The sequence below is a fragment of the Salmo salar genome, chromosome ssa13, assembly GCF_905237065.1.
Source record: "Salmo salar chromosome ssa13, Ssal_v3.1, whole genome shotgun sequence".
Taxonomy (NCBI): Eukaryota; Metazoa; Chordata; class Actinopteri; order Salmoniformes; family Salmonidae; genus Salmo; species Salmo salar.
The window spans coordinates 88,162,910-88,190,034 of record NC_059454.1 but is presented as its reverse complement, the minus strand read 5'-3'; the positions used below and the strand labels follow the sequence as shown (position 1 = coordinate 88,190,034).

Genomic DNA, 27,125 nt, shown 5'->3' with positions numbered 1-27,125 from the left:
TAGGCTTGCTGTAGGGGGGATATTCCTCATTCAGACACTGTGAGAGACGCTGTGAATCCTGGGCTCGCTGGGTGGATGAAGAGGTGGAGATAGCAGGGGAATGGATGGCTTAGGTTTTACATGCATGGTCAGGCCCGAGCAGATTCCATATCAGTGTAATTACAACTTTGGGCAGAGGAAGAGACTGAGGGGTGGTGCGCGAGGCAGAGCAGTCCATGTCTTTAGCTGTGATGAGTGGGGAGGCTTAATTGAATGGTAACCTCTTGGACTAGCCCTGTCGCTCTGTCTGCCAGGAACAGCAGAGCTGAGCAAGGCTCTTTACAGCCTCATCCGTCTGAAGATTGGAGATCTCTGTTCAAAATATAAAACAAACTCTGCTTTTGGCCGCATGGATATGACATGAGTGTATGGTCAGCATCTGGAGGGAAAAAATGTATTTTTCTGCCAAATAAGGGCAAATGGTATTTCTCATTTACAGATGTTTACTTTGTAATAATCAAATATTAAAACTCTCTCTCGCTCTCCTCTCTCTCTGTCTTTCTGCAGCTCCAAAGGGCCCGTGGCAAAGTGGGTTCTTTGACCATGGCTCATTCATGGAGATCATGCAGCCTTGGGCTCAGAGTGTGGTGGTGGGCAGAGCCAGGTAAGGAGCCACATCACGCCACTATTTCTAAGCAATATAGACACACTATTAGTCCTTTGTCAAACATACCAGAGCATTAAGACCAAGTCATTCTCGTGTGTCCGCAGAGCTTCAATGGTCATCTTGGTTATAGAACAGAATCTTGTTTGAACCATGCAGGAAATATATTAAGTGGCCTGAGATCTTTCCTCTGAAGGTCATGCAAGTCGATCTACATTCTCCAGTAGTGAAACCCCTCTAGCCCTTTTTTCACATGAACCCGTGGATACCATTTTTATGCATCTGTGTCCAGCATGAGGGAATTTGAAGTTAGTTTTGCGAGCCAATGCTTATTAGCTTAGCACAAAGGGTAGAAGTCTTTGGGTACAGCTAGCATGTGCTAGTTAGCATTGGCTCGCGAAACTACCTCTAACTTCATACTGGATGCAGATACATACATACAAATGGTATCCATGAGTTCATCTGACTCTGGGAAGTAAATAAAGGGATTCATTGCCAAAATCCCGAACTATCCGTTTAAGAGGCACTTACTATAGTGATTTTGTTTTTATTTAAGCTCTTGAGATGGGGAAAACATACTTTTTAATAAGTTGAACATGTACTCTTTATGACAGAATGTTCAAATGAGGGGACATGTTTTTATTTATTTTACAAAGTTACACTACCCAAAAGGTACTCGTTTGGTGGAACGACCCTCCTATCAGCCCTCAGTGTCATAGTTGTGTGTCCTGTCCTGATATGACCCTCTTCTTTCTCACAGGCTAGGTGGCATACCTACTGGAGTGGTTGCTGTGGAAACTAGATCTGTGGAGCTGTCAATCCCAGCCGATCCAGCCAACCTGGACTCTGAAGCCAAGGTAACATCCTTTCAATACCTACAATATGTTGTGTCCTAATTCAGATTGTTTTACATGAACACAGAGAAATACACACACACTTACTGTAACCCTCTGTTGTCCTATCCTCAGATCATCCAGCAGGCAGGCCAGGTGTGGTTCCCTGACTCTGCGTTTAAGACGTCACAGGCCATTAAGGACCTGAACCGCGAGGGCCTCCCTCTCATGGTGTTCGCCAACTGGAGGGGCTTCTCTGGAGGCATGAAAGGTACCAGAAAACAGATGTTTTCTAAATATCTTAGTTATACCTGTGTCTGTGGGTTTTCAGTCTCTGATATAAAATCCCACTCCTGTGCCTCCCACAGACATGTATGACCAGGTGCTGAAGTTTGGAGCCTACATCGTGGATGGGCTGAGAGAGTACCGCCAGCCTGTTCTGGTGTACATCCCTCCCCAGGCAGAGCTCAGAGGAGGGTCCTGGGTGGTCATAGACCCCACCATCAACCCCCGCCACATGGAGATGTATGCTGACAAGGACAGTCGGTGAGTTTCTCTGAACATAACCCAGGTGGTAAGGGTAATCAAAAACACATCTGCCAAGCTGATCCTCAACACTGAGGCCCCTCAGGGGTGCGTGCTCAGTCCCCTCCTGTACTCCCTGTTCACCCACGACTGCGTGGCCAAGCACGACTCCAACACCATTAAGTTTTCTTACAACACAACAGGCCTGATCACCGACAACGATGAGACTGACTATAGGAAGGAGGTCCGAGACCTGGGAGTGTGGTGCCAGGACAACAACCTCTCCCTCAATGTGAGCAACACAAATGAGCTGATTGTGGACTACAGGAAACGGAGGGCCTAACAGGCCCCCATTAACAACGATGGAGATGAAGTGGAGCGGGTTGAGTTTCATGTTCCTTGGTGTCCACATCACCAACGAACTATCATGGTCCAAACACACCAAGACAGTTGTGAAGAGGGCACGACAACACATTTTCCCCCTCAGGAGACTGAAAGGATTTGGCATGGGTCCCCGGCTCCTCAAAGTTCTACAGCTGCACCATCGAGAGCATCCTGACCGGTTGCATCACCGCCTGGTATGGTAACAGCTCGGCATCTGACCGTAAGGCGCTACAGAGGGTAGTGCGTGCAGTCCAGGACATCACTGGGGCCAAGCTTCCTGCCATCCAGGACCTACAGTTGAAGTCGGAAGTGTACGTACACTTAGGTTGGAGTCATTAAAACTCGTTTTTCAACCACTCCACACATTTCCTGTTAACAAACTATCGTTTTGGCAAGTCAGTTAGGACATCTACTTTGTGCATGACACAAGTAATTTTTCACAGACACATTATTTCACTTGTAATTCACTGTATCACAATTCCAGTGGGTCAGAAGTTTACATATACACTAAGTTGACTGTGCCTTTAAACAGCTTGGAAAATTCCAGAGAATGTCATGGCTTTAGAAGCTTCTGATAGCCTAATTGACATCATTTGAGTCAATTGGAGGTGAAATCAGCCAAGACCTCAGAAAAACAAATTGTAGACCTCCACAAGTCTGGTTCATCCTTGGGAGCAATTTCCAAATGCCTGAAGGTACCACATTCATCTGTACAAACAATAGTACGCAAGTATAAACACCATGGGACCACGCAGCAGTCATACCGCTCAGGAAGGAGACGCATTCTGTCTCCTAGAGATGAACATACTTGGTTTGAAAAGTGCAAATCAATCCCAGAAAAACAGCAAAGGACCTTGTGAAGCTGCTGTAGAAACAGGTACAAAAGTATCTATATCCACAGTAAAACAAGCCCTATATCGACATAACCTGAAAGGCCGCTCAGCAAGGAAGAAGCCACTGCTCTAAAACCGCCATAAAAAAAGCCAGACTACGGTTTGCAACTGCACATGGGGACGAAGATCGTACTTTTTGGAGAAATGTCCTCTGGTGTGATGAAACAAAAATAGAACTGTTAGGCCATAATGACCATCATTATGTTTGGAGGAAAAAGGGGGATGCTTGCAAGCCGAAGAACACCATCCCAACTGTGAAGCACGGGGGTGGCAGCATCATGTTGTGGGGGTTCTTTGCTGCAGGAGGGACTGGTGCACTTCACAAAATAGATGGCCTCATGGGGAAGGAGAACTGTGGATATATTGAAGCAACATCTCAAGACATCAGTCAGGAAGTTAAAGCTTGGTCGCAAATGGGTCGTCCAAATGGACAGTGACCCCAAACATATTTCCAAAGTTGTGGCAAAATGGCTTAAGGACAACAAAGTCAAGGTACTGGAGTGGCCATCACAATGCCCTGACCTCAATCCTATAGAAAATTTGTGGGCAGAACTGAAAAGGCTTGTGTGAGCAAGGAGGCCTACAAACCTGACTCGGTTACACCAGCTCTGTCAGGAGGAATGGGCCAAAATCCACCCAACTTATTGGTGGAAGCTTGTGGAAGGCTACCTAAAACGTTTGACCCAAGTTAAACAATTTAAAGGCAACGCTACCAGATACTAATTGAGAGTATGTGAACTTCTGACCCACTGGGAATGTGATGAGAAATAAAATCTGAAATAAATCATTCTCTCTGCTATTATTCTGACATTTCACGTTCTTAAAATAAAGTGGTGATCCTAACTGACATAAGACAGGGAATTTTTACTAGGATTAAATATCAGGAATTGTGAAATACTGAGTTTAAATGTATTTGGCTAAGGTGTATGTAAACTTCCGACTTCAACTGTATATACTAGGCGGTGTCAGAGGAAGGCCCCAAAAAATGGTCAGACTCCAGTCACCCAAGTCATAGAATGTTCTCTCTGCTACCGCATGGCAAGCGATACCAGAGAGCCAAGTCTAGGACCAAAAGGCTCCTTAACAGCTTCTACCCCCAAGCCATAAGACTGCTGAACAATTCATCAAATGGTCACCCAGGTTATTTACATTGACTATTTACATTATCTATGCATAGTCACTTTACACATTACCTCGACTAACCTGTATATAGCCTCATTATTGTTTTTTTTCATTTACTTTTTGTTTTTAATTATTTTATTTTTATTATTTGGTAAATATTTTATTAACTCTATTTCTTGAACTGCATTGTTGGTTAAGTAAGCATTTCACTGTAAGGTCTACTCCTGTTGTATTCGGAGCATGTGACAAATATAATGTGATTTGATTTAGCAAAGCACTTTCCAAACCAATTTTTGCTTCTACTACTGTAATAGTGTTCAGTCAGTGATGTTAGGGTGCTGTGTTGAAGACGTCCTCTGTCTGTTCTACAGTGGTGGAGTGTTGGAGCCAGAGGGAACAGTAGAGATCAAGTTCAGGAAGAAGGACCTGGTGAAGACTATGAGGAGGGTAGACCCGGTCTACATGGGCCTGGCAGAGAGACTGGGTGAGTAAGATGCTCTCGCTTTTTTCCTATATTCTCTCAATCACACAATGCCGTTCTCTTTTGCAAATAATCAACTCTTTCACAACTGCTCTTCTCTCTTTCTCATTCGCTCTCTCTTTCTCATTCTCTCTCTGTGAGGGAGGGATGGTAATATCTAGCGGAGTATGTGTGCTGTAATTCCCTGTCACTCTTGTTCTTTATCTGAGGGTGATCGTATCGTCCCTGCTCTGTTCCCTGGGGAGATGTGTCAATCACGGCAGGGCCAGATCAATCAGCAGGGCCTGCTCTCCCCCCACCCAACCCAGGATTATTGATTGTCCTCTGGGCTCACAGGAGCACCATGGAGCAATGGGCCAGCGCCGGGCCTCTAGGGGCTGTGGTGGGGATGCTGACCGATTGGCTCTGACAGAAATCAATCTCTGCTGACAGGTAGCACAGCAGCCAGAGGTTCTGGAGAACAGTGTAGCAAAACAGACAGTGAAACGGAGAGCTGAGCTGAGCCTGCACTCAATCATAAAGAACCAACCAACTCCGGGATAATGAGTGGCGCTTACACACTATTGCATAAAACCAACACCATGCTAATGGAGTGTAGCTTCTTACCTAAACACTCCTGTTGTCATACACTCCTGTTGTCATGCGGTCATCACCGTTAACTCGGACATCATCCAGCCTCAGCACAGGTCAATTCCTGCCAGTCTGCACAGCGCGATATCAACCCAGAGCATATCGGACTGCTTTTTCTCTACCACATCTCCGGATTCCTACCGCAAGCTCCGAACCTTTACACCGGATCATTGCAGCTAGCTAGCTGCGATCCGAGTAGCTACTCCTGGCTAACGTCTCTGTCCCGACGCAAGCACCAGTTAGCCTGGAGCTAGCCTCGAGCTAGGCACATCGCCCGGCTAGCTGAAGAGGTCCATCATCCAATTCTTGGGCTACAATAGCTATTTTGCCAATTGGCCTGGACCCTTTTACTGCCGACACAGAGCCCCGCCGATCCATCACGACTGGTCTGCCGACGTAACTGTCAAGGGGCTTTCAACAGGCTCTTCCGCTGCGAAGTCCCCCTGAGGCCCATTTGCTAGCCACGGCCCGCTAGTTGTCTGAATCGCTGTGACTCCAGCTCGCCTAGCTACTCACTGGACCCTATGATAACTCGGCAACACATGCCTCTCCCTAATGTCAATATGCCTTGTCTATTGCTGTTTTGGTTAGTGATTGTCTTATTTCACTGTAGAGCCTCCAGCCCTGCTCAATATTCCTTAGCGTACCCTTTTGTTCCAGCCCCCCCCCCCCACACACACATGCGGTGACCACACCTGGCGTAAATGGTGCCTCTAGAGACAAAACTTCTCGTCATCACTCAATGCCTAGGTTTACCTCCACTGTATTCACATCCTACAATTCCCTTGTCTGTACATTATGCCTTGAATCTATTCTTCCGCGCCCAGAACCCTGCTCCTTTTACTCTGTTCCGAACGCACTAGACGACCAGTTCCTATAGCCTTTAGCTGTACCCTTACCCTACTCCTCCTCTGTTCCTCTGGTGATGTAGAGGTTGACGCAGGCCCTGCAGCCCCTAGTTCCACTCCCATTCCCCAGGCACGCTCATTTGTTGACTTCTGTAACCGTAAAAGCCTTGGTTTCATGCATGTTAACCTCTATGGGCACACAATAGATTACATCATGAGGAAGGAAAATTATGTGGATATATTGAAGTAACATCTCAAGACATCAGTCAGGAAGTTAACCTCTCTCGGTATGTGGGACAAAATCGTCCCACCTAGTCAACAGCCAGTGGACCTTACAAATGCTATAACTTCAATTTCTCAAACATATGACTATTTTACACCATGTTAAAGACAAGACTCTCGTTAATCTAACCACATTGTCCGATTTCAAAAAGGATTTACAACGAAAGCAAAACATTAGATTATGTCAGGAGAGTACCCAGCCAGAAATAATCACACACCCATTTTTCAAGCTAGCATATAATGTCACAAAAACCAAAACCACAGCTAAATGCAGCACTAACCTTTGATGATCTTCATCAGATGACACTCCTAGGACATTATGTTATACAATACATGCATGTTTTGTTCAATCAAGTTCATATTTATATCAAAAAACAGCTTTTTACATTAGCATGTGACATTCAGAACTAGCAAACATACCGAAAACTTCTGGTGAATTTACTAAATTACTCACGATAAACGTTCACAAAAAACATAATTATTTTAAGAATTATAGATACAGAACTCCTTTATGCAATCGCGGTGTCAGATTTTAAAATAGCTTTTCGGCAAAAGCACATTTTGCAATATTCTGAGTAGATAGCTCGCCATCACGGGCTAGCTAATTTGACACCCACCAAGTTTGGCGTTCACTAAACTCAGAATTACTATAAGAAAAATTGGATTACCTTTGCTGTTCTTCGTCAGAATGCACTCCCAGGACTTCTACTTCAACCACAAATGTTGTTTTGGTTCAAAATAATCCATAGTTATGTTCAAATATCCTCTGTTTTGTCCGTGCGTTCAGGTCCCTATCCGAACGGTGACGCGCAGACACATGTCGTGACAAAAAAATTCGAAATATTCCATTACTATACTTCGAAGCATGTCAAACGCTGTTTAAAATACATTTTTATGCGATTTTTCTCGTAAAATAGTGATAATATTCCGACCGGGAGACGTTGTTTTCGTTCAAAGACTCAAATAAGAAAATGAACTCTTCACGTGCATGCGCGCCCCCGTTTCATTGTTCTCAGATCGACCACTATCCAAATGCGCTACTGTTTTTCAGCCAGGGACTGCAGAGTCGTCATTCCCCGTTCTGGCGCCTTCTGAGAGCCTATGGGAGCCTTAGAAAATGTCACGTTACAGCAGAGATCCTCTATTTTCCATAAAGAGGCTATAGAAGGCCAAGAAATGGTCAGAGAGGGCACTTCCTGTATGCAATCTTCTCAGGTTTTGGCCTGCGATATGAGTACTGTTATACTCACAGACACCATTCAAACAGTTTTAGAAACTTTAGGGTGTTTTCTATCAAAATCAAACCATTTTATGCATATTCTAGTTTCTGGGCAGGAGTAATAACCAGATTAAATCGGGTACGTTTTTTATCCGGATGTGAAAATACTGCCCCCTACCCTAGAGAGGTTAAAGCTTGGTCGCAAATGGGTCTTCCAAATGGACAATGACCCCAAGCATACTTCCAAAGTTGTGGCAAATGGCTTAAGGACAACATTTACATTTAAGTCATTTAGCAGACGCTCTTATCCAGAGCGACTTACAAATTGGTGCATTCACCTTATAATATCCAGTGGAACAACCACTTTACAATAGTGCATCTAAATCTTTTAAAGGGGGGTTAGAAGGATTACTTTATCCTATCCCAGGTATTCCTTAAAGAGGTGGGGACAACAAAGTCAAGGTACTGGAGTGGCCATCACAATGCCCTGACCTCAATCCTATAGAAAATTTGTGGGCAGAACTGAAAGTGTGTGTGTGAGCACGGAGGCCTACAAACCTGACTCAGTTACACCAGCTCTGTCAGCAGGAATGGGCCAAAATCCACCTAACTTATTGGGGGAAGCTTGTCGAAGGCTACCTAAAACTTTTGACCCAAGTTAAACAATTTAAAGGCAATGCTACCAGATACTAATTGAGTGTATGTAAACGTCTGACCCACTGGGAATGTGATGAACGAAATAAAATCTGAAATAAATCATTCTCTCTACTATTATTCTGACATTTCACATTCTTAAAATAAAGTGGTGATCCTAACTGACCTAAGACAGGGAATTTTTACTAGGATTAAATGTCAGGAATTGTGAAAAACGGAGTTTAAATGTATTTAGCTAAGGTGTATGTAAACTTCCGACTTCAACTGTGGGTGTCTGGTTAGACTGTAAACTCTCCTTCCAGACTCACATAAAGCATCTCCAATCCAAAATTAAATCTACAATCTTCCTATTTCGCAGAAAGGCCTCCTTCACTCATGCTGCCAAACATACCCTCGTAAAACGGACTATCCTACCGATCCTTGACTTCGGCGACATCAGTTACAAAATAGCCTCCAACGCTCCACTCAGCATACTTGATGTAGTCTTTCAGTGTCATCCGTTTTGTCACCAAAGCCCCATATACTATCCACCACTGCGACCTGTATGCTCTCGTTGGCTGACCCTACATATTCATCGCCATACCCACTGGCTCCAGTTCATCTATAAGTCTATGCTAGGTAAAGCCCCGCCTTATCTCAGCTCACTGGTCACAATAGCAACACCCACCCATAGCACGAGCTCCAGCAGGTATATTTCACTGGTCACCCCCAAAGCCAACACTTCCTTTGGCTGCCTTTCAGTTCTCTGCTGCCCTTGACTGGAACAAATTGCAAAAATCACTGAAGCTGGAGTCTTGTATCTCCCTCTCTAACTTTAAGCATCAGCTGTCAAAGCAGCTTGCCGATCACTATACCTGTACACAGCCAATCTGTAAATAGCACACCCAACTACCTCATCCCCATATTGCTACTTATCCTCTTGCTCTTTTGCACCCCGGTATCTCTACTTGCACATCATCAGCACATCTATCACTCCAGTGTTAATGCTCAATTGTAATTATTTTGCCTCCATGGCCTATTTATTGCCTTCCTCCCTACTCTTCTACATTTGCACATAGATGTTTCTATTGTGTTATTGACTGTACGTTTATGTGTAACTCTTGTTTTTGTCGCACTGCTTTGCTTTATCTTGGCCAGGTCGCAGTTGTAAATGAGAACTTGTTCTCAACTGGCCTACCTGGTTAAAAGTGAAATAAAAAAATCAAACAATTCTGTCAATAAGGAAGTGTAGCCCATCCCAAACGTTCAGCATCACATTGACACAATGTCCTTGGCATGTTAGTTTCTCATGTTACATAAATGTTCTCGGCATACAGCTGGCTTGAATCATACCTCCGTGAATAATCCCTGCCTCACCATAACCTGCTCAGTATGGTTTGTGTTGTAACCCTTCTGCTCATTTTGCTCCCCCTCCCCAGGTACCCCAGAGCTGGGCCCGCCAGAGAGGAAGGAACTGGAGACCAAACTAATGGAGCGGGAAGAGTTCCTGTTACCCATCTACCACCAGGTAGCCGTGCAGTTCGCCGACCTCCACGACACCCCGGGACGCATGCAGGAGAAGGGCGTCATCACGGTGAGACGACACTGTCACAGTCACGCTGAAGCGAAAGTGATCACAATAGAGATTGTGTCAGAACACTATCAAAATGAAGGGTGCAATAGGGTCCCCCACAGCAATATGAGAAGAAATGTTAGTTTTCTTTGATAAAATCTAACTCATACACACACACCATGTCTATGCAGTATGTGAGTAACCAAGCCTGTATTACCCAGGATGCAGTAGCCTGGTACAGTTGATGAGATGCCTAGGGAATAGTGTGTTCCAATCTCTCTCAGGCTGTGAGACGTGTCTTTATAATTATCTGCTGATGACCCGGACCATCACCTCAGCAAGCACAGAACAGCCCCAGGCAGGATTCCAGGCTCTCTATCACACACACGCTCACACACTTGAAACACACACTCGTGTACGCACAATGGGTTACTTCATGAGAGAAGACTGCTGGGGCATTTCTGTATAAGAGACGACAATCTCTCTGACACTCGATGCATGCAAATGTAACAGCAAAATCATCTCTGATGGATGCCTGCAAATGCAACAGCACAATAATCTGTGATTGACAGACACACAGATTCCCATTAGAATACCAAGGACCAATGGATTTCTCTGGGGGTCTCTCTTCCACTCAGTGGCGATTTTTAGCATGAAAATCTTGGTGGGGCAACCCCCCCCCCCAATAAAGCTGTCCCAACATCAGAGCGATATTTCCAGCACCATGGAGGGAATCCTTACCACCGCTACACCTGGCTATCAGTGGATCCTTGTCTGGCAACGAAACAATTCATTCAGCCTTGTTTACTACCTTTTAAAAAAACATAGCTGATATGGCTGACCATATCTCCCTGGCACATTACATCATTTATGCAGCAACTTATAAGACATTGTTATGCGCGGCGGTTACAATTCCGAGTTGGATGACCGTTCAAAACATATTTTCCAATCCAACTTCCCAGTTGCAAAGCTTGCGGTTAGCCACTGTCACCGATTCCTTCCAAACAACTCATTGTTGAATTTGCGATGTCCAACTTGTGTAATGTTTGGTCGATGAGCACAAAACGTTTTATCTTTATTTTCTCTTCATTATTTCTCTTCATATGACAAGGATTAAAAAGGATTTGCCAGTAGACTTGATTCATGACGATGACTGCTAGCTAAGATTGTGAAAGTAAGATGTTGACATGATCAGTCCAATCAAAGCTACTGTACATATAATGTGATTTGATGTCATTTCTGTGGCCAATGACCTTGAGCCTTCTTGGAAGGGCACTTGTTATATAACTCTATGGTAAGACCCAAAGGGCTGACATTTTGGATGTACTAAAAGACTGAAGCTAGGCGATTGCACAAGGTCCCCATGAGTGACAGAATACTGAGCCAATCACGGTGCAACGCTCCTATTTTCTGCTTGCCCGCCCCACCACCACAGAAAGCACTGAGCTAGGCTGAAACGCCTGCATTTTGGAGCTGCCTTAATCAAGAAATCGGAAAAGAGACCGTTGTGGTATGCGGCTTTATTAACTCAATTCTATATATTTTTTTCAAAATTGCTTTAAAACTGATATGTGACACGTATTAATGCCAAAATATTTTTTTTTTAAATTGGCATGTAGGTCTCAAAGCAGGTGGGGCTCAGCCCAAATAAATGACAGGACACCACTGCTTGCACTCATAAGTTCTCATATCATGATGAACAAATATTTTATTCAGTTCAAAATAATAAAACATGTATGTAAGTAATGTCAGATATTAGACAATGTTTTGGTGAATAATTACACATTATACGATTCTATTTAAATGTTAAAAGTACAGTGTCAGCTAGTATGGCTTGTCTGTGAGATATATCCTCTCTGAAGCTCTGGTGTGTGTGATTGGTTTCCCAGGACATTCTGGAGTGGCGGACGTCACGTCACTTCTTCTACTGGCGCCTGAGGCGTCTGCTGCTGGAGGACACGGTCAAGATGAAGATCCAGGTGGCCAACAGCGAGCTGACTGATGGACAGATCCAGGCCATGCTGAGACGCTGGTTCGTAGAGGCTGAGGGGACCGTGAAGGTGACTGTCCACTACCCGCTCCTCTACTTTCCTTAAACCAGCCCACCACAGCACCGAGACACTGACGGTCACTGTCGGCTAGTTTATTTATTTATTTAACCTTTATTTAACCAGGTAGGCTAGTTGAGAACAAGTTCTCATTTGCAACTGCGACCTGGCCAAGATAAAGCATAGCAATTCGACACATACAACAACACAGAGTTACATATGGAATAAACAAAACAGTCAATAATACAGTAAAACAAAACAGAAAGTCTATATACAGTGAGTGCAAATGAGGTAAGTTAAAGCAATAAATAGGCCATGGTGGCGAAGTAATTACAATATAGCAATTAAACACGGGAATGGTAGATGTGCAGAAGATGAATGTGCAAGTAGAGATACTGGGGTGCAAAGGAGCAAGATAAATAAATACAGTATGGGGATGAGGTAGGTATATATATGGGCTATGTACAGGTGCAGTGATCTGTGAGCTGCTCTGACAGCTGGTGCTTAAAGCTAATGAGGGAGATATGAGTCTCCAGCTTCAGAGATTTTTGCAGTTCGTTCCATTCATTGGCAGCAGAGAAATGGAAGGAAAGACTACCAAAGGAGGAATTTGCTTTGGGGGTGACCAGTGAAATATACCTGCTGGGGCGTGTGCTACGGGTGGGTGCTGCTATGGTGACCAGTGAGCTGAGATAAGGCGGGGCTTTACCTAGCAGAGACTTGTAGATAGCCAGTGGGTTTGGCGACGAGTATGAAGCGAGGGCCAACCAACGAGAGCGTACAAGTCGCAATGGTGGGTAGTGTATGGGGCTTCGGTGACAAAACGGATGGCACTGTGATAGACTGCATCCAGTTTGTTGAGTAGAGTGTTGTAGGCTATTTTATAGATGACTTCACCGAAGTTGAGGATCGGTAGGATGGTCAGTTTTACGAGGGTATGTTTGGCAGCATGAGTGAAGGATGCTTTGTTGCGATATAGGAAGCCGATTCTAGATTTAATTTATGGATTGGAGATGCTTAATGTGAGTCTGGAAGGAGAGTTTACAGTCTAACCAGAGGCTGCAGAGTATATATCTATACCGTCCTTTACAGTATCATAATTAAAGTCTGGTTTTAGTCATTTTCAAAACAAATACATTCCGATCAGTTACATTTCAAACCAGGAGTTGTGGTGTCTTGGATATGGCTAGGTAGAACTAACTTGAAGTGATGGTGATAGAAGAGATGTCCCTTAGCCCAGACATCTGCCTTCAGGGCTGACTAGAAAAAGCCCAGCTCCTGAGGTACACTGAGAGTATATCTTTAGAAGCGGCCGTCTTGTTAGCTTAATACATTACTCCAATCAGGGCCGGCTATCTTAAGCTACAATTAATCCGAGCCCTGGCACGTGCAGATAGGAGTGCGACACGCTGTTTCTTAATTAAAATCAAACGGATAAAAAATGATTAATAAGGGCATTAAATGTTCTTGCGGACTACAAGCAGGAGCGCTCTTAAAATGGCGTGAGGTCACGCCCTCCCAATCTGCCTAAGCCCCCCCCCCGTCTGCCTTTGTTTGGGATCAGAGACTGGCTGCGCTCATGAATAGGGATCTCTCTATCAGGTCCAGTCAAAAAGGCATCAGTGGTCTGCTTTGTAGCTCTTTCACTTCTGATAGGATATTATTTTCATTTATTTTTTTATTTTTTTCACTTTCTTGCTTTTCTAGTTCAAACAAGCAAGGTTATGAGAAAATTATTGTAGTACTCTCCTGCTCGAAAATGGGTACATTTTAAGGCCAAAAAAAGTAATCTTCCTCTCTTCTCTCTGTATGTGTGCAGGCGTATCTATGGGACAGCAATGAGGAGGTAGTGGAGTGGCTGGAGAAGCAGCTGAAGGAGGAGGAGGGGGCCAGGTCTATTGTCGATGAGAACATTAAGTACATCCGCAGGGACCACATCCTCAAGCAAATCCGCAGGTGAGACAGCCTGGGAACTGGGAACTTACTGGCCTTTAGATGTCCGGTAGCAGTCAACTCAAAGCCTTGTATAGTACCATATGTTTATGCAGTGGGATATTTCCTGGTGTCAGGAAAGTGCAATGTCACTGATTCCCACATAATCAATTTATTCCATGTAATTCTTTGTTTTACTGTGCATTGCCTTAATTTCACTCACAATCTCTCATCTCTTTTCTTAGCCTGGTCCAAGCCAACCCTGAGGTTGCCATGGATTCCATCGTGCACATGACCCAACACATCTCCCCAACACAGCGTGCTGAGGTGGTCCGCATCCTGTCTACCATGGATGCTGCCCCGGCCGCCACCTAAGCCTCATTTATACCTGGTTCTAACATGCATCCTTTGTCTTGATCTTGTCCACATTCTGATCTTGTCCAGATTTTTAGAGCGGTATAGATTATTGTGATCATATCTTCCTGACCACCTCCGGAGGTAGTCAGGGACCCATTTGTATTTGGATATCAATCCATTGTAAACAGATCTGGATGGTCAATCCATTTAAATCATTATACCGGTCTCTAAAACCATTGACAGGTAGCTCCATTGACTTATCGCCTCCTTAATTGTCTTACAAAAATTATATATATTTTTAAAGATTATCTGTCACATAATTTGCATACAGGGAGGCACCAAGAAATCTGGTCACAGTGGTTGGTGGATAAGAGACACATTTTACTACCATGTGTAGATCAAATTGTATTTGTCACATGGGCTGAATACAACAGGTGTAGACTTTACTGTGAAATGCTTACTTATGAGCCTTTTCCCAGCAATGCAGAATTAAAAAGTAAGAAACATTAGCAAAATAAAAAGAAGTAATAACACAATCAATGAACAATATCGAGGCTATATACAAGGAGTACCTGTACCGAGTCGATGTGCAGGGGTACGAGGTAGTTGAAGCAATCAGGAAAGATGAGGGTATCAGCAGCGTGTGTGTGTGTGTGTGTGTGTGTGTGGGTAGAGCAGTGAGTATGCAAGAGAGTCAGTGATTTTATTTTTAATTAAAACAATTTTTTTATAAAAGGGTATTCATCAGAGGCAATGTGGGCACAATCAGAATGTGAATATGATCCGGACAAAGGACCCACGTTAGCACCAGTTATAAACCTGAGGGCCTCTCCTCTCAGCCTGGCCCCACTGTCTCCGGTGCACTGCACCCTGGCACTGCCCCTGTGGAGGAACAGTGTTGGAAACTGGAGCTGGAGGAGCGAACATGGCAGCTGACGAGTTTGTGCTGTTACTGATGAAACTGTTGGCAATGATTCGGGGGGGGGAGAGCGGAGACACACAGGGACTGATGTCCAGGGTAATGAATTTACACAAGTCTTACAGAATGTGTGTTCGTGTTGATAAACTCCTTCCTAATATTGAGTTGCAACCCCTTTTGCCCTGAGAATAGCCTCAATTTGTTGGGGCATGGACTCTACAAGGTGTTGAAAGCATTCCACAGGGATGCTGGCCCATGTTGATTCCAATGCTTGCAACAGTTGGCTGGATGGCCTTTGGGTGGTGGACCACTCTTGATACACACGGGAAACTGTTGAGCATGAAAAATCCAGCAGCGTTGCAGTTCTTGACACACTCAAACCTGTGCCCTTGACACCTATTATAGCCCGTTCAAAGTCACTTAAATCTTTTGTCTTGCCCATTCACCTTCTGAATGGCACTCATACAGTCCATCTCTCAAGGCTTAAAAATCCTTCTTTAATCTATTTCTTACAATTCATCTACACTGATGTGAAGTGACAATAAGGCATGATACTGTAGCTTTCACCTGGTCAGTCTGTCATGGAAAGAGCAGGTGTTCATGTTTTGTACACTCAGTGTATCTAATAGATGTGTATATGTAAGTGCAATTTGAAAAATGATCAACAAAGCAGAGACCAGACACGATATGCTTGTATAGCTAACATGAATGAGGCCAAGCTTAGGGACGACACACTTGACCAAAGTGGAAGCAGCTCTTCATCCATTTGCAATCATAAAGAGCCTCTGTACTATGGGACAGGAAAACATGCATTGGGTTTTGGGGTGTTTTGATGGTGATCTTGATAATAAAATGGCAGCAGATTGCTAGGAGGGTTCACTAGGGTGGGGGGGGTTAGTACACATTTTGGAGGGAGCACTTATTTACTGCTAAAAACCCAGGGTAGTGCATGGCGCTACCGGGGCATTGTGATTGGGAAAGTGGGCCGATCTGCCCTGGGCCTGGAGTGCGGGAGAGAAGAGTCCAGCAGGAGGAGAGGCCTATTCAGACCAACCACACTGGCCCTGGGGTGAGCCAAGGGCAGGCAGACACAGGCAGACACACGCTTACTTACATTAGGCTTTAGTGCAGCACAGCTTGCTCTATAGTATACTAAAAGTCTGACACACAAGCAAACACTATCAATGGCAATTGTTGCCATAATGGTTAAGAATGAATAGTTCACTTACTGTGGGGTATATTTTTGGCAATTATTGTGGCTTATTCCCACCAAAAAACATGTTCAAAATGTGTTTTTTCTGTATTTGTTTTGTTGAAAATGTGAAACATTTAGGTGACTAATTTATTAAATGGCAATCATGTTAAAGAGAACTAGGTACTGTACGCTGGAGTAATACAGTCAGTATTACAGGTGTGTTTTAAAATGTTCACTGTAATTCTGAGTTAATTATTGATCAGCAGTTCTTTCCATGGAGTCATGGGGATCAGGGTTTGCTATAAAAAATAAAAAAAGTTTGCTTGCTCACTCAAACTCTAGGCCCGATTACTAAAACATTCAAATGTACAAAAAAGTATCTGAAATGGAGCACACAACAACTGTCATTTTATATAGTTTAATAACCAGTGGTGTAAAAATACCCCAAAACACTACTTAAGTAGTACTTTAAAGTATCTGTACTTTACTATTTATATTTTTGACAACTAATGTACTTTCTACTCCATACATGTTCCCTGGCACCCAAAAGTACTCGTTACATTTTGGATGCTTAGCAGGACAGGAAAATGGTCCAGTTCACATACTTCAAGAGAACATCCCTTTCCATCTACTGCCTCTGGTCTCTGGCGGACTCACTAAACACACATGCTTTGTTTGTAAATGATGTCTGAGTGTTGTAGTGTGCCCCTGGCTCTCTGTAAATAAAAAAACAAGCTGTGCCGTTTGGTTTACTTAATATAAGTAATTTTAAATGATTTATATCTTTACTTTTGATACTTAAGCATTAACCATACTTTTATTCAAAGTAATATTTTACTGGGTGACTCACTTTTCCTTGAGTAATTTTCAATTATGTTATCTTTGCTTTTACTCAAGTATGACAATTGGGTACTTTTTCCACCACTGTTAATAAAAGATAGATATTGGTCTCCACTAGGCTGATGACATACAAGTGTATACTAAGGTCAAACTTTAGTCCAATCGTGGTCTGGGGTGGTCAAGCTGTTAGGGCCACTGGCTTCAGCACGCACATATGGGCCTACCATGTTCTGGCACAAATACAGTGCATTCGGGAAGTATTCAGACCCCTTGACTTTTTCCACATTTTTGTTACGTTACACCCATTTTAGAATAAGGCTGTAATACATTATTTTCCCTCATCAATCTACACACAATACCCCATCATGACAAAGCAAAAACAGGTTTTTAGATTAAAAAAAATTGTGTATAAAAAAACAAAAACATTTGAACTATATATTCACATACTGTACCAGTAAAAAGTTTGGACACACCTACTCATTCAAAGATTTTTCTTTATTTTTACTATTTTCTACATTGTAGAATAATAGTGAAGACGTGAACTATGAAATAACATATGGAATCAAGTAGTAACCAAAAAAACTGTTAAATCACAATCGATTTTATATTTGAGATTCTTCAAAGTAGCCACCCTTTGCCTTGATGACAGCTTTGCACACACTTGGCATTCTCTCAACCAGCTTCATGAGGTAGTCACCTGTAAATAATTTCGATTAACAGGTGTGCCTTGAGTTAATTTGTGGAATTTCTTTCCTTAATGCGTTTGAGCAAATCAGTTGTGTTGTGACAAGGTAGGGGTGGTACACAGAAGATAGCCCTATTTGGTAAAAGACGAAGTCCATGTTATGGAAAGAACAGCTCAAATAAGCAAAGAGAAATGACAGTCCATCATTACTTTGAGACATGAAGGTCAGTCAATCTGGAACATTATAAGAAATTTGAAAGTTTCTTTAAGTGCAGTCGCAAAAACCATCAAGCGCTATGATGAAACTGGCTCTCATGAGGACCGCCACAGGAAAGGAAGACCCAAAGTTACTTCTGCTGCAGAGGATGTTCATTAAAGTTACCAGCCTCAGAAATTGCAGACCAAATAAATGCTTCACAGAGTTCAAGTAACAGACACATCTCAACATCAACTGTTCAGAGGAGACTACGTGTATCAGGCCTTCATGGTCGAATTTCTGCAAAGAAACCACTACTAAAGGACACTATTAAGAAGAACAGACGTGCTTGGGCCAAGAAACAAGAGCAATGGATTTTAGACCAGTGGAAATCTGTCCTTTGATCTGAGTCCAAATATGAGATTTTTGGTTCCAACTGCCATGTCTTTGTGAGACGCAGAATAGGTGAACGGATGCTCTCCGCATGTGTGGTTCCCACCATGAAGCATGGAGGTGATGTGATGGTGCTTTGCTGGTGACACTGTCTGTGATTATTTAGAATTCAAGGCACACTTAACCAGCATGTCTACCACTGCATTCTGCAGCGATATGACATCTCATCTAGTTTGCACTTAGTGGGACTATCATTTGTTTACCATTTGTTTTTCAACAGGATAATGACCCAACACACCTCCAGGCTGTGTAAGGGCTATTTGACCAAGAAGGACAGTGATGGAGTGCTGCATCAGATGACCTGGCCTCCACAATCACCCAACCTCAACCCAATTGAGATGGTTTGGGATGAGTTGGACAGCAGAGTGAAGGAAAAGCAGTCAACAAGTGCTCAGCATGTGGGAAGTCCTTCAAGACTGTTGGAAAAGCATTCCAGGTCAAGCTGGTTGAGAGAATGCCAAGAGTGTGCAAAGCTGGCATCAAGGCAAAGGGTGGCTACTTTGAAGAATCTCAAATATATTTGGATTTGTTTAACACTTTTGGTTACTACATGATTCCATGTGTTATTTCATAGTTTTGATGTCTTCACTGTTATTCTGCAATGTAGAAAATAGTAAAAATAAAGAAAAACCCTTGAATGACTTGGTGTGTTCAAACTTTTGACTGGTACTGTAAGTATTCAGACCCTTTACTATGAGTCTTGAAATTGAGGTCAGGTGCATTTGTTGTCCATTGTTCATCTTTAAAATGTTTCTACAACTTGATCTGGGTCCATGATTTGGAAAGACACACACCTGTGTGTATATATATATATATATATATACTGCTCAAAAAAATAAAGGGAACACTTAAACAACACATCCTAGATCTGAATGAAAGAAATAATCTTATTAAATACTTTTTTCTTTACATAGTTGAATGTGCTGACAAGACAATCACACACAAATAATCAATGGAAATCCAATTTATCAACCCATGGAGGTCTGGATTTGGAGTCACACTCAAAAAGTGGAAAACCACACTACAGGCTGATCCAACTTTGATGTAATGTCCTTAAAACAAGTCAAAATGAGGCTCAGTAGTGTGTGTGGCCTCCACGTGCCTGTATGACCTCCCTACAACGCCTGGGCATGCTCCTGATGAGGTGGCGGATGGTCTCCTGAGGGATCTCCTCCCAGACCTGGACTAAAGCATCCGCCAACTCCTGGACAGTCTGTGGTGCAACGTGGCGTTGGTGGATGGAGCGAGACATGATGTCCCAGATGGGCTCAATTGGATTCAGGTCTGGGGAACGGGCGGGCCAGTCCATAGCATCAATGCCTTCCTCTTGCAGGAACTGCTGACACACTCCAGCCACATGAGGTCTAGCATTGTCTTGCATTAGGAGGAACCCAGGGCCAACCGCACCAGCATATGTTCTCACAAGGGGTCTGCGGATCTCATCTCGGTACCTAATGGCAGTCAGGCTACCTCTGGCGAGCACATGGAGGGCTGTGCGGCCCCCCAAAGAAATGCCACCCCACACCATGACTGACCCACCGCCAAACCGGTCATCCTGGAGGATGTTGCAGGCAGCAGAACGTTCTCCACGGCGTCTCCAGACTCTGTCACGTCTGTCACGTGCTCAGTGTGAACCTGCTTTCATCTGTGAAGAGCACAGGGCGCCAGTGGCGAATTTGCCAATCTTGGTGCTGCGGAAAAGGAGGAGGTCAAAGTGTAACCGATGTGAAATGGCAAGTTAGTTAGCGGTGGTGCGCGCTAGTAGCATTTCAATCGGACGTCACTCGCTCTGAGACTTGAAGTAGGGTTTCCCCTTGCGTCGCAAGGGCCGCGGCTTTTGTGGCGCGATGGGTAACGATGCTTCGTGGGGTGTCAGTTGTTGATGTGTGCAAGGGTCCCTGGTTCGAGCCCGGGTTGAAGCGAAGAGAGGGACGGAAGCTACACTGTTACATCAGCACATTCAACTATGTAACGAAAAAAGTATTTAATAAGATTATTTCATTCATTCAGATCTAGGATGTGTTATTTTAGTGTTCCCTTTATTTTTTTGAGCAGTGTATATAAGGTCCCACAGTTGACAGTGCATGTCAGAGCAAAAACCAAGCCATGAGGTCGAAGGAATTGTCCATAGAGCTCCGAGACAGGATTGTGTCGAGGCACAGATCTGGGGAATGGTACCAAAACATTTCCATCACAACCCATATGTTTTAAGGTAAATTAGTATATTATGTATAATTTACATTGATTGATTTGTTTTAGATTCGGATATCATATGGTTGTTATCATAATTTCACAAAAAGTTTAGGTGGAAATATCTTATTTTTCATGATGTTTTCAGCTGTGACCAAGGGAAGTTTATACATTCAGGGATAGGGTTGAATTATTAATATTAGGAAAATCTTAAAAATCACTTAAAACAATATTCAATACAAAGTCATGTACAAATGTGTTAAGTAAATTGTATGATATTTCATTTTCAACTAAAATGGATGTTTAATGACGATGGAAATTACCTTTGTCTCTGGCTGTCTGGGGAAAATGACAAATATATAAATTCCTAAATAGTAAGATCGCAGCCATTATCAGATATTGTTTCTGGACAAATCAAAGACAATTATAATACTGGTAAAATGGTGTTTCAATAAGTTTTTATTTCTGAAAGTCAGCAGGGCCAAAGTGCCCGAAGTTGCAGAATCACCCAAATAGGACATGAATAAAATAATAATAAGTTACACAAACATTCGTTTTCATTCATACAAAGCGTCACGTGAATTGCCACAGTAGATTTGCCATGGTAAATGAGGAAATATTGTACTTTTTTATATTGTAAGGAATGCTTGTAAAAATGAATAAATCCCACTTAGGGCTCTATCCAATCTATTCAAACTAAAGCTTTACAGATTCCGTGATAAAAATGTAAAGGTCATTTCCGTTTGAGGCGACATATGTAGCGTTTACAATGAATTTTACAATGAAGTCTCTGCTAAAGCAGGAACACTACTCTTTACATTTGTGTCGTGCTGTAAAGCTGAACTTCTGCGATGCGGATTGAATAGAGCCCTTAGTATGTTCAAAAAGGACACTACATTGTTCCGATTACAATACCAACCAGAGGGCGAACATATCTTGAAAGACGTTGGTTGCAAGCAGGACTAACTTTAAGGTAACACACACATTTTAGGGAGCGGTAATTAGGTGACCAATAATGGTTGCAACTGGATATCAGCTGTGCGGGTGAATTTAGCATGTAGGCCTATTAATGTTTGAATGACATCAACTGGCGATAATCTAGTGTTACTTGATTATATTCCAACCCGTTAGCCTATCCATTGTCACATAATGGAAGGTGTGAAAAGGGCTTACCAAACTCGGTCCTTTGCTGAACGAACGCCACAGGACTGGTCACTAGATCGCCCAGCACTCATGAGGCTTGGAGCCGGAGCGCGCTGCTTAGACCACTGCGCTATGGCAATTCACAATGCTCTCTAGCAAGCACTAAAATAATACTGATACATAAGCACGTCGTTTTTTATTATTTTGTTTTAAACCTTCCCGAATCACAGCACTAACATTAAGGACTCACTAACCTTAACTGTTAACCTTTGAGTTGTGTGATGGGGTCAGTGACTGTAACCGCAAGTCCACACAGGCACTGAGGTAACCGAAAACATTTATTCTACCTATTGCTTGCTTCCAACATATAAAACCATTGATTAAAAATAAATCCCTAACGAAAAATACATCTACTCCTTAAAAATATGTCAATTTATAGTTAACAAAAATATAAACACAGGATGCAGCAATTTCTAAGGTTTTACTGAGTAACAGTTCATTTAAGGCAATCAGTCAAATGAAATACATTAATTAGGCCCTAATCTACAGATTTCACATGACTGGTAATACAGATATGAGTCTGTTGGTCACAGATATCTTTAAAAAAAAAGGTAGGTGCGTGGATCAGAAAATCAGTTAGTATCTGGTGTGACCATTTGCCTCATGCAGCACGACACATCTCCTTCTCATAGAGATAATCAGGCTGTTGATTGTGGCCTGTGGAATGTTGTCCTACTCTTCAATGGCGTGCGAAGTTTCTGGATATTGGTGGAAACTGGAACATGCTGTCGTACACGTCAATCCAGAGCATCCCAAACATGCTCATTGTGTGACATGGCCGGTGAGTATACAGGCCATGGAAGAATTGGGACATTTTCATCATCTAGGAATTGTGTACAGATCCTTGCGACATGAGGCGGTGCATTATCATGCTGAAACATGAGGTGATGGCGGCAGATGAATGGCATGTATCTCTGTGCATTCAAATTTCCATCAATAAAATGCAATTGTGTTCATTGTCTGTAGTTTATGCCTAGCCAGCATGGGCTACTTTGTTCACAACATTGACATCAGCAAACCGCCCGCCCACACGACACCATACACGTGGTCTGCGGTTGTGAGGCTGGTTGGTCGTACTGCCAAATACTCTAAAACAATGTTGGAGGAGGCTAATTTTAGATAAATTAACATTCAATTCCCTAGCAATAGCTCTGGTGGACAGTCCTGCAGTCAGCATGCCAATTGCACGCTCCCTCTCAACTTGAGACATCTGTGGTATTGTGTTGTGTGACAAAACTGCACATTTTAGAGTGGCCTTTTATTGCACCGAGCACAAGGTGCACCTGTGTAATTATCATGCTGTTTAATCTGCTTCTTGATATGCCACAACTGTCAGGTGGATGGATTATCTTGGCAAAGGACAAATGCTTACGAACAGGGATATAAACTAATTTGTTAAGAACATTTTGGAGAAATAAGCTTTTTGTGCATATGGAACATTTCTGGAATCTTTTATTTCAGCTCATGAAACATTTGACCAACACTTTACATGTTGTGTTTACTGTATATTTTTGTTCAGTGTATTATAATCCACATAAAAATCTCTTCATGGCAAAGTGACGGTGGCCTAGCCCCTGGAGAAATAGATCATCCATGATAGATTATCACACCACCATCATACTTCAGCAATTCTGCCAAATGCAGTGAGAGAAGTATAATACTTGGGAAAAGGCATTCTGATTACTCTGAAATGATATTCTCTTCTCATACCTCAACCCACAGATGATCAGAGGCATTTTTTTAAATTTATGGGCTTTTAAACTTCAACCGTTTTAAGAGGGATGAGACGAATCAAACAAATAGTGAGGAATCCATCTCATCCCTTTAGTTTTTTTCCTGTCTCACTTTCATATCGTCCCCTTGGCTCCATCAACTCTATTACCATCCTACCAACAAATATGTAAGACAAATTGAGTTGCATACACCCAATACCCATCACAATTACGGGAGACCCAATAAGAAAATGAGTCATTTGGTGGTATAATTGGAAATGCGCCTTGCCTGGCCTCTCCGGTCTCCCAGAGGGCTTTGCTCATTTGTAGAGGCACGCTAGGCTGGCTAATTCCAGCGCTAATCACTGACAAACTGCAGCATCAGACCCTTCCTCCACTACTTCTACTGGAGCGGAGAGAACAGGATTGTTTGGAGAAAGTTACGAGGAATTGCTTTGTTAGGTTTGGCATGGCTGCTTGTTAGGTTTGTAAGTGTTTTTTTCCCACACAATAAGTTTAAAAACAACAATACATTTAATCACCAACCTACTCTGGGGGGGTTAATTTCCCTCCATTGGTCAGCAGACAAAATCACCGGACAGACATAAAACGGGGATAATAGAAACAACTTTTTATAGATTTATTTTTATTTAACCTTTATTTAACCAGGCAAGTCAGTTAAGAACAAATTCTTATTTACAATGACGACCTACCAAAAGGCAAAAGGCCTCCTGCGGGGACGGGGGCCTGGGATTAAAATAAATACAATATAAATATAGGACAAAACAAACATCACAACAAGAGAGAGAGTTTGAGTGTTTGTTGCAACTTGGCAAAAAAAATAAAAAAATCTGATAGTATCAAAATCACATCTTTAAACCTAATGAAGAAAACCGTATCTTGAAGTCAATGAGGCAGATTCCAAACCAGTCAGGTCCATTCTGAACTAACATCTAGACTGGTGCTGTTCATAAGCCTTTAGAGGAGAGGACCAGACCACAGGAAGAGGCATGTGTTTATCTCCTGGGTTCTGCCTTCTGTTCTGCTGTGCATCTCTCCTACTAGCTCAGAGCATGTCACTCCCGTATTGCACCTTCAGTAAATTTTATTTTTTGTATTTTTTATTTAACATGGCAAGTCAGTTAAGAACACATTCTTATTTACAATGACAGCTTACCCCGGCCAAACCCGGACGACGCTGGGCCAATTGTGCGACCTCCGTATGGGACTCCCAATCACGGCCAGATGTGATACAGCCTGGATTCGAACCAGGGACTGTAGTGACGCCTCTTGCACTAAGATGCAGTGCCTTAGACCACTGCGCCACTCGGGAGCACAATGTGTTCTTCCCGAATAGTGAGCGATACAACTCAGTCCTACACCATCAAGGAGAAAAACCTATTAAACATCACTTTTTTCAAAAACAAGAAGCATGGCAAAATTATGATCAAACCTGGCTTTCGCCACAGACTTAACATTTTAATGTGACAGAAGAGGAAATCAGCAGATGACAGAGGGATGAGACAGAAAAGAAGGAGAGGTCTCAATCATGCATCGGGAGCAGGAATAATTCCACATTCATGCGTCTCAATGACTTGACGGTACTTGAGAGATAATGCCAGTGACCCAGTTGCAGGATTCCAATTAGGGAGGTATATGCAATAGGCCAGATGAGACAGAGCAGGGTCTTTACGGAGCCCAGTGCCGTCTGATTACGGCCTGAACACAAGTGTCTGTCACTGTCTGTGACAGGCCTGTCTATGACAAAAAGCAGACCAACACAGGCAGGCAGGGAGGGAATCAGGGAAAGGCCCCAGCTGCTCTCAATCTACATCTTGCTGGGCTGCCTCCTCCTTCCCTGACCAGCTCAGTCATTTCAATCAGTCAAATGTTCCAGCTAAAGTGGCTCTACTCAGATAGATAGGCCAATAGAGCCTAATTTTGAGACAGGGCTAGTTTTGTTTGTGTACGACTGTCTGCACATAGACCACAACTGTTTTCTACATCCATAAAACATAATGTTCAGCATTTACATACAAATGTACAGCATGTGAAGCCTGTGTGCGTCTGTCTGCATATGGAATAGACACTAGATGGCAGTATGTGATGCCACCAGAAATGACATGTCTCCGTTAATTGTGTTGAGATTATTAGAGAATCAAGGGAGCCAGTTGACCTGTGCTGCTCTGATCTGAATGCAGCCAGTCATGCCAGAACTGCTGTGGGTCCACTTCCATGGGAAAAGGCAAAGGACCCGACCAACTATAGGTAGCCTAGAGGTAGAGTCCCTGAGACATCACTGCAGAACATGAATGGGACAACCATTTCTCCCACACTGCACTGCGCTTTACTGCAGTGGTGTCAAACAACCTATAGTTTGTGTTGGCCAGGGTAGAGAAGTAACCACTCCTACAATAGCATGCTATACAGATTATAACCTACTACAAATCTGTGTGTGCACTACGGCATAACAGTCAGTGCAGGGTCCCAGTATCTGTGTAATGTGTTGTGTTAAAGAGGAGCCTTGTGTTGCTCTCAGGGGGCAGGGAGCCAACGTGTCTGTCAGCCAGCCACAGGGGCTTAATCCCCAATCCTCATTTGAAATGCGCCACCAGGGTCAAGGATTACAATACATTCTGATCATCACCACATAATGCATAAATTCTCATTCTGCCTGAGCTCGGTAAATATCAGCTGGGGAATACTGAGGAGCGCCGGGAAGACAGGGAGGAGGAGAGGCTCAGAACCCAGCCTAAAATAGGACTGACTGACTGTGTGTCTCTGTGTGTGTGTCTCTGTGTGTGTCTGTGTGCAAGGGAGAGAAGACGAGAGACGAGGAACAGGGGAGCTGAAGTGTGGTTGGAGGTGCAGCCTGCCTCAAATTGCATCTCCTATATATTACATGCAGAAATGTGCCATGATGAATGTCTAAATACCTTCTAGAGGACTTAAATGTGCACAGGTGTGCAATGTGCATGAAATATATGCATGACACTTGCATGTGTGTGTCAAGAGTGATCAAATGCACATCATTTAGTGGGTGCAGGGCCAGAAAAAGTCAGTATAAAATAAAAAGAGCCCACTCACTCATCAGCTCCACCACCTACCTTTATTAATAAACAAACAGCGTTTAGATCCTGCATTGTATGTGGGACCTGTCTGTGACAGCCCCCCTCCCCCCTCACATTAACATTCATGGAGCCAGTGGAGCATTGCGGGCTGCATCCGTGAAGCCAGCGCAACGTTGAGATACGGCGGTGGGGGAGAGAGATAAGAGGGCCGGGAGGGAGGGTGATATAGAGGGTGAGGAGGGTTGTGCTGGGGCATTC

General features: G+C 43.3%; 1 protein-coding gene across 10 annotated transcripts in view; it reads left to right on the top strand.

The window, feature by feature from the left end:
* acaca (acetyl-CoA carboxylase alpha) overlaps positions 1-17,274 on the top strand; it is a 61,686-nt gene extending 44,412 nt beyond the window's left edge. For 9 of the 10 annotated variants that reach the window (XM_014138099.2, XM_014138096.2, XM_014138098.2 and 6 more), the window contains 9 exons: positions 547-643; positions 1,404-1,500; positions 1,612-1,747; positions 1,845-2,022; positions 4,772-4,884; positions 9,933-10,087; positions 11,956-12,126; positions 13,934-14,070; positions 14,292-17,274. In XM_014138099.2, coding sequence (XP_013993574.1) covers positions 547-643; positions 1,404-1,500; positions 1,612-1,747; positions 1,845-2,022; positions 4,772-4,884; positions 9,933-10,087; positions 11,956-12,126; positions 13,934-14,070; positions 14,292-14,421 — 1,214 coding nt within the window. In that variant the 3' untranslated portion in view covers positions 14,422-17,274. Of the gene's footprint in view, positions 1-546; positions 644-1,403; positions 1,501-1,611; positions 1,748-1,844; positions 2,023-4,771; positions 4,885-9,932; positions 10,088-11,955; positions 12,127-13,933; positions 14,075-14,291 lie in introns of those variants that run through there. The other variant, XM_045692350.1, reaches the window with a different exon arrangement.
* Positions 17,275-27,125: the final 9,851 nt, after the last annotated feature.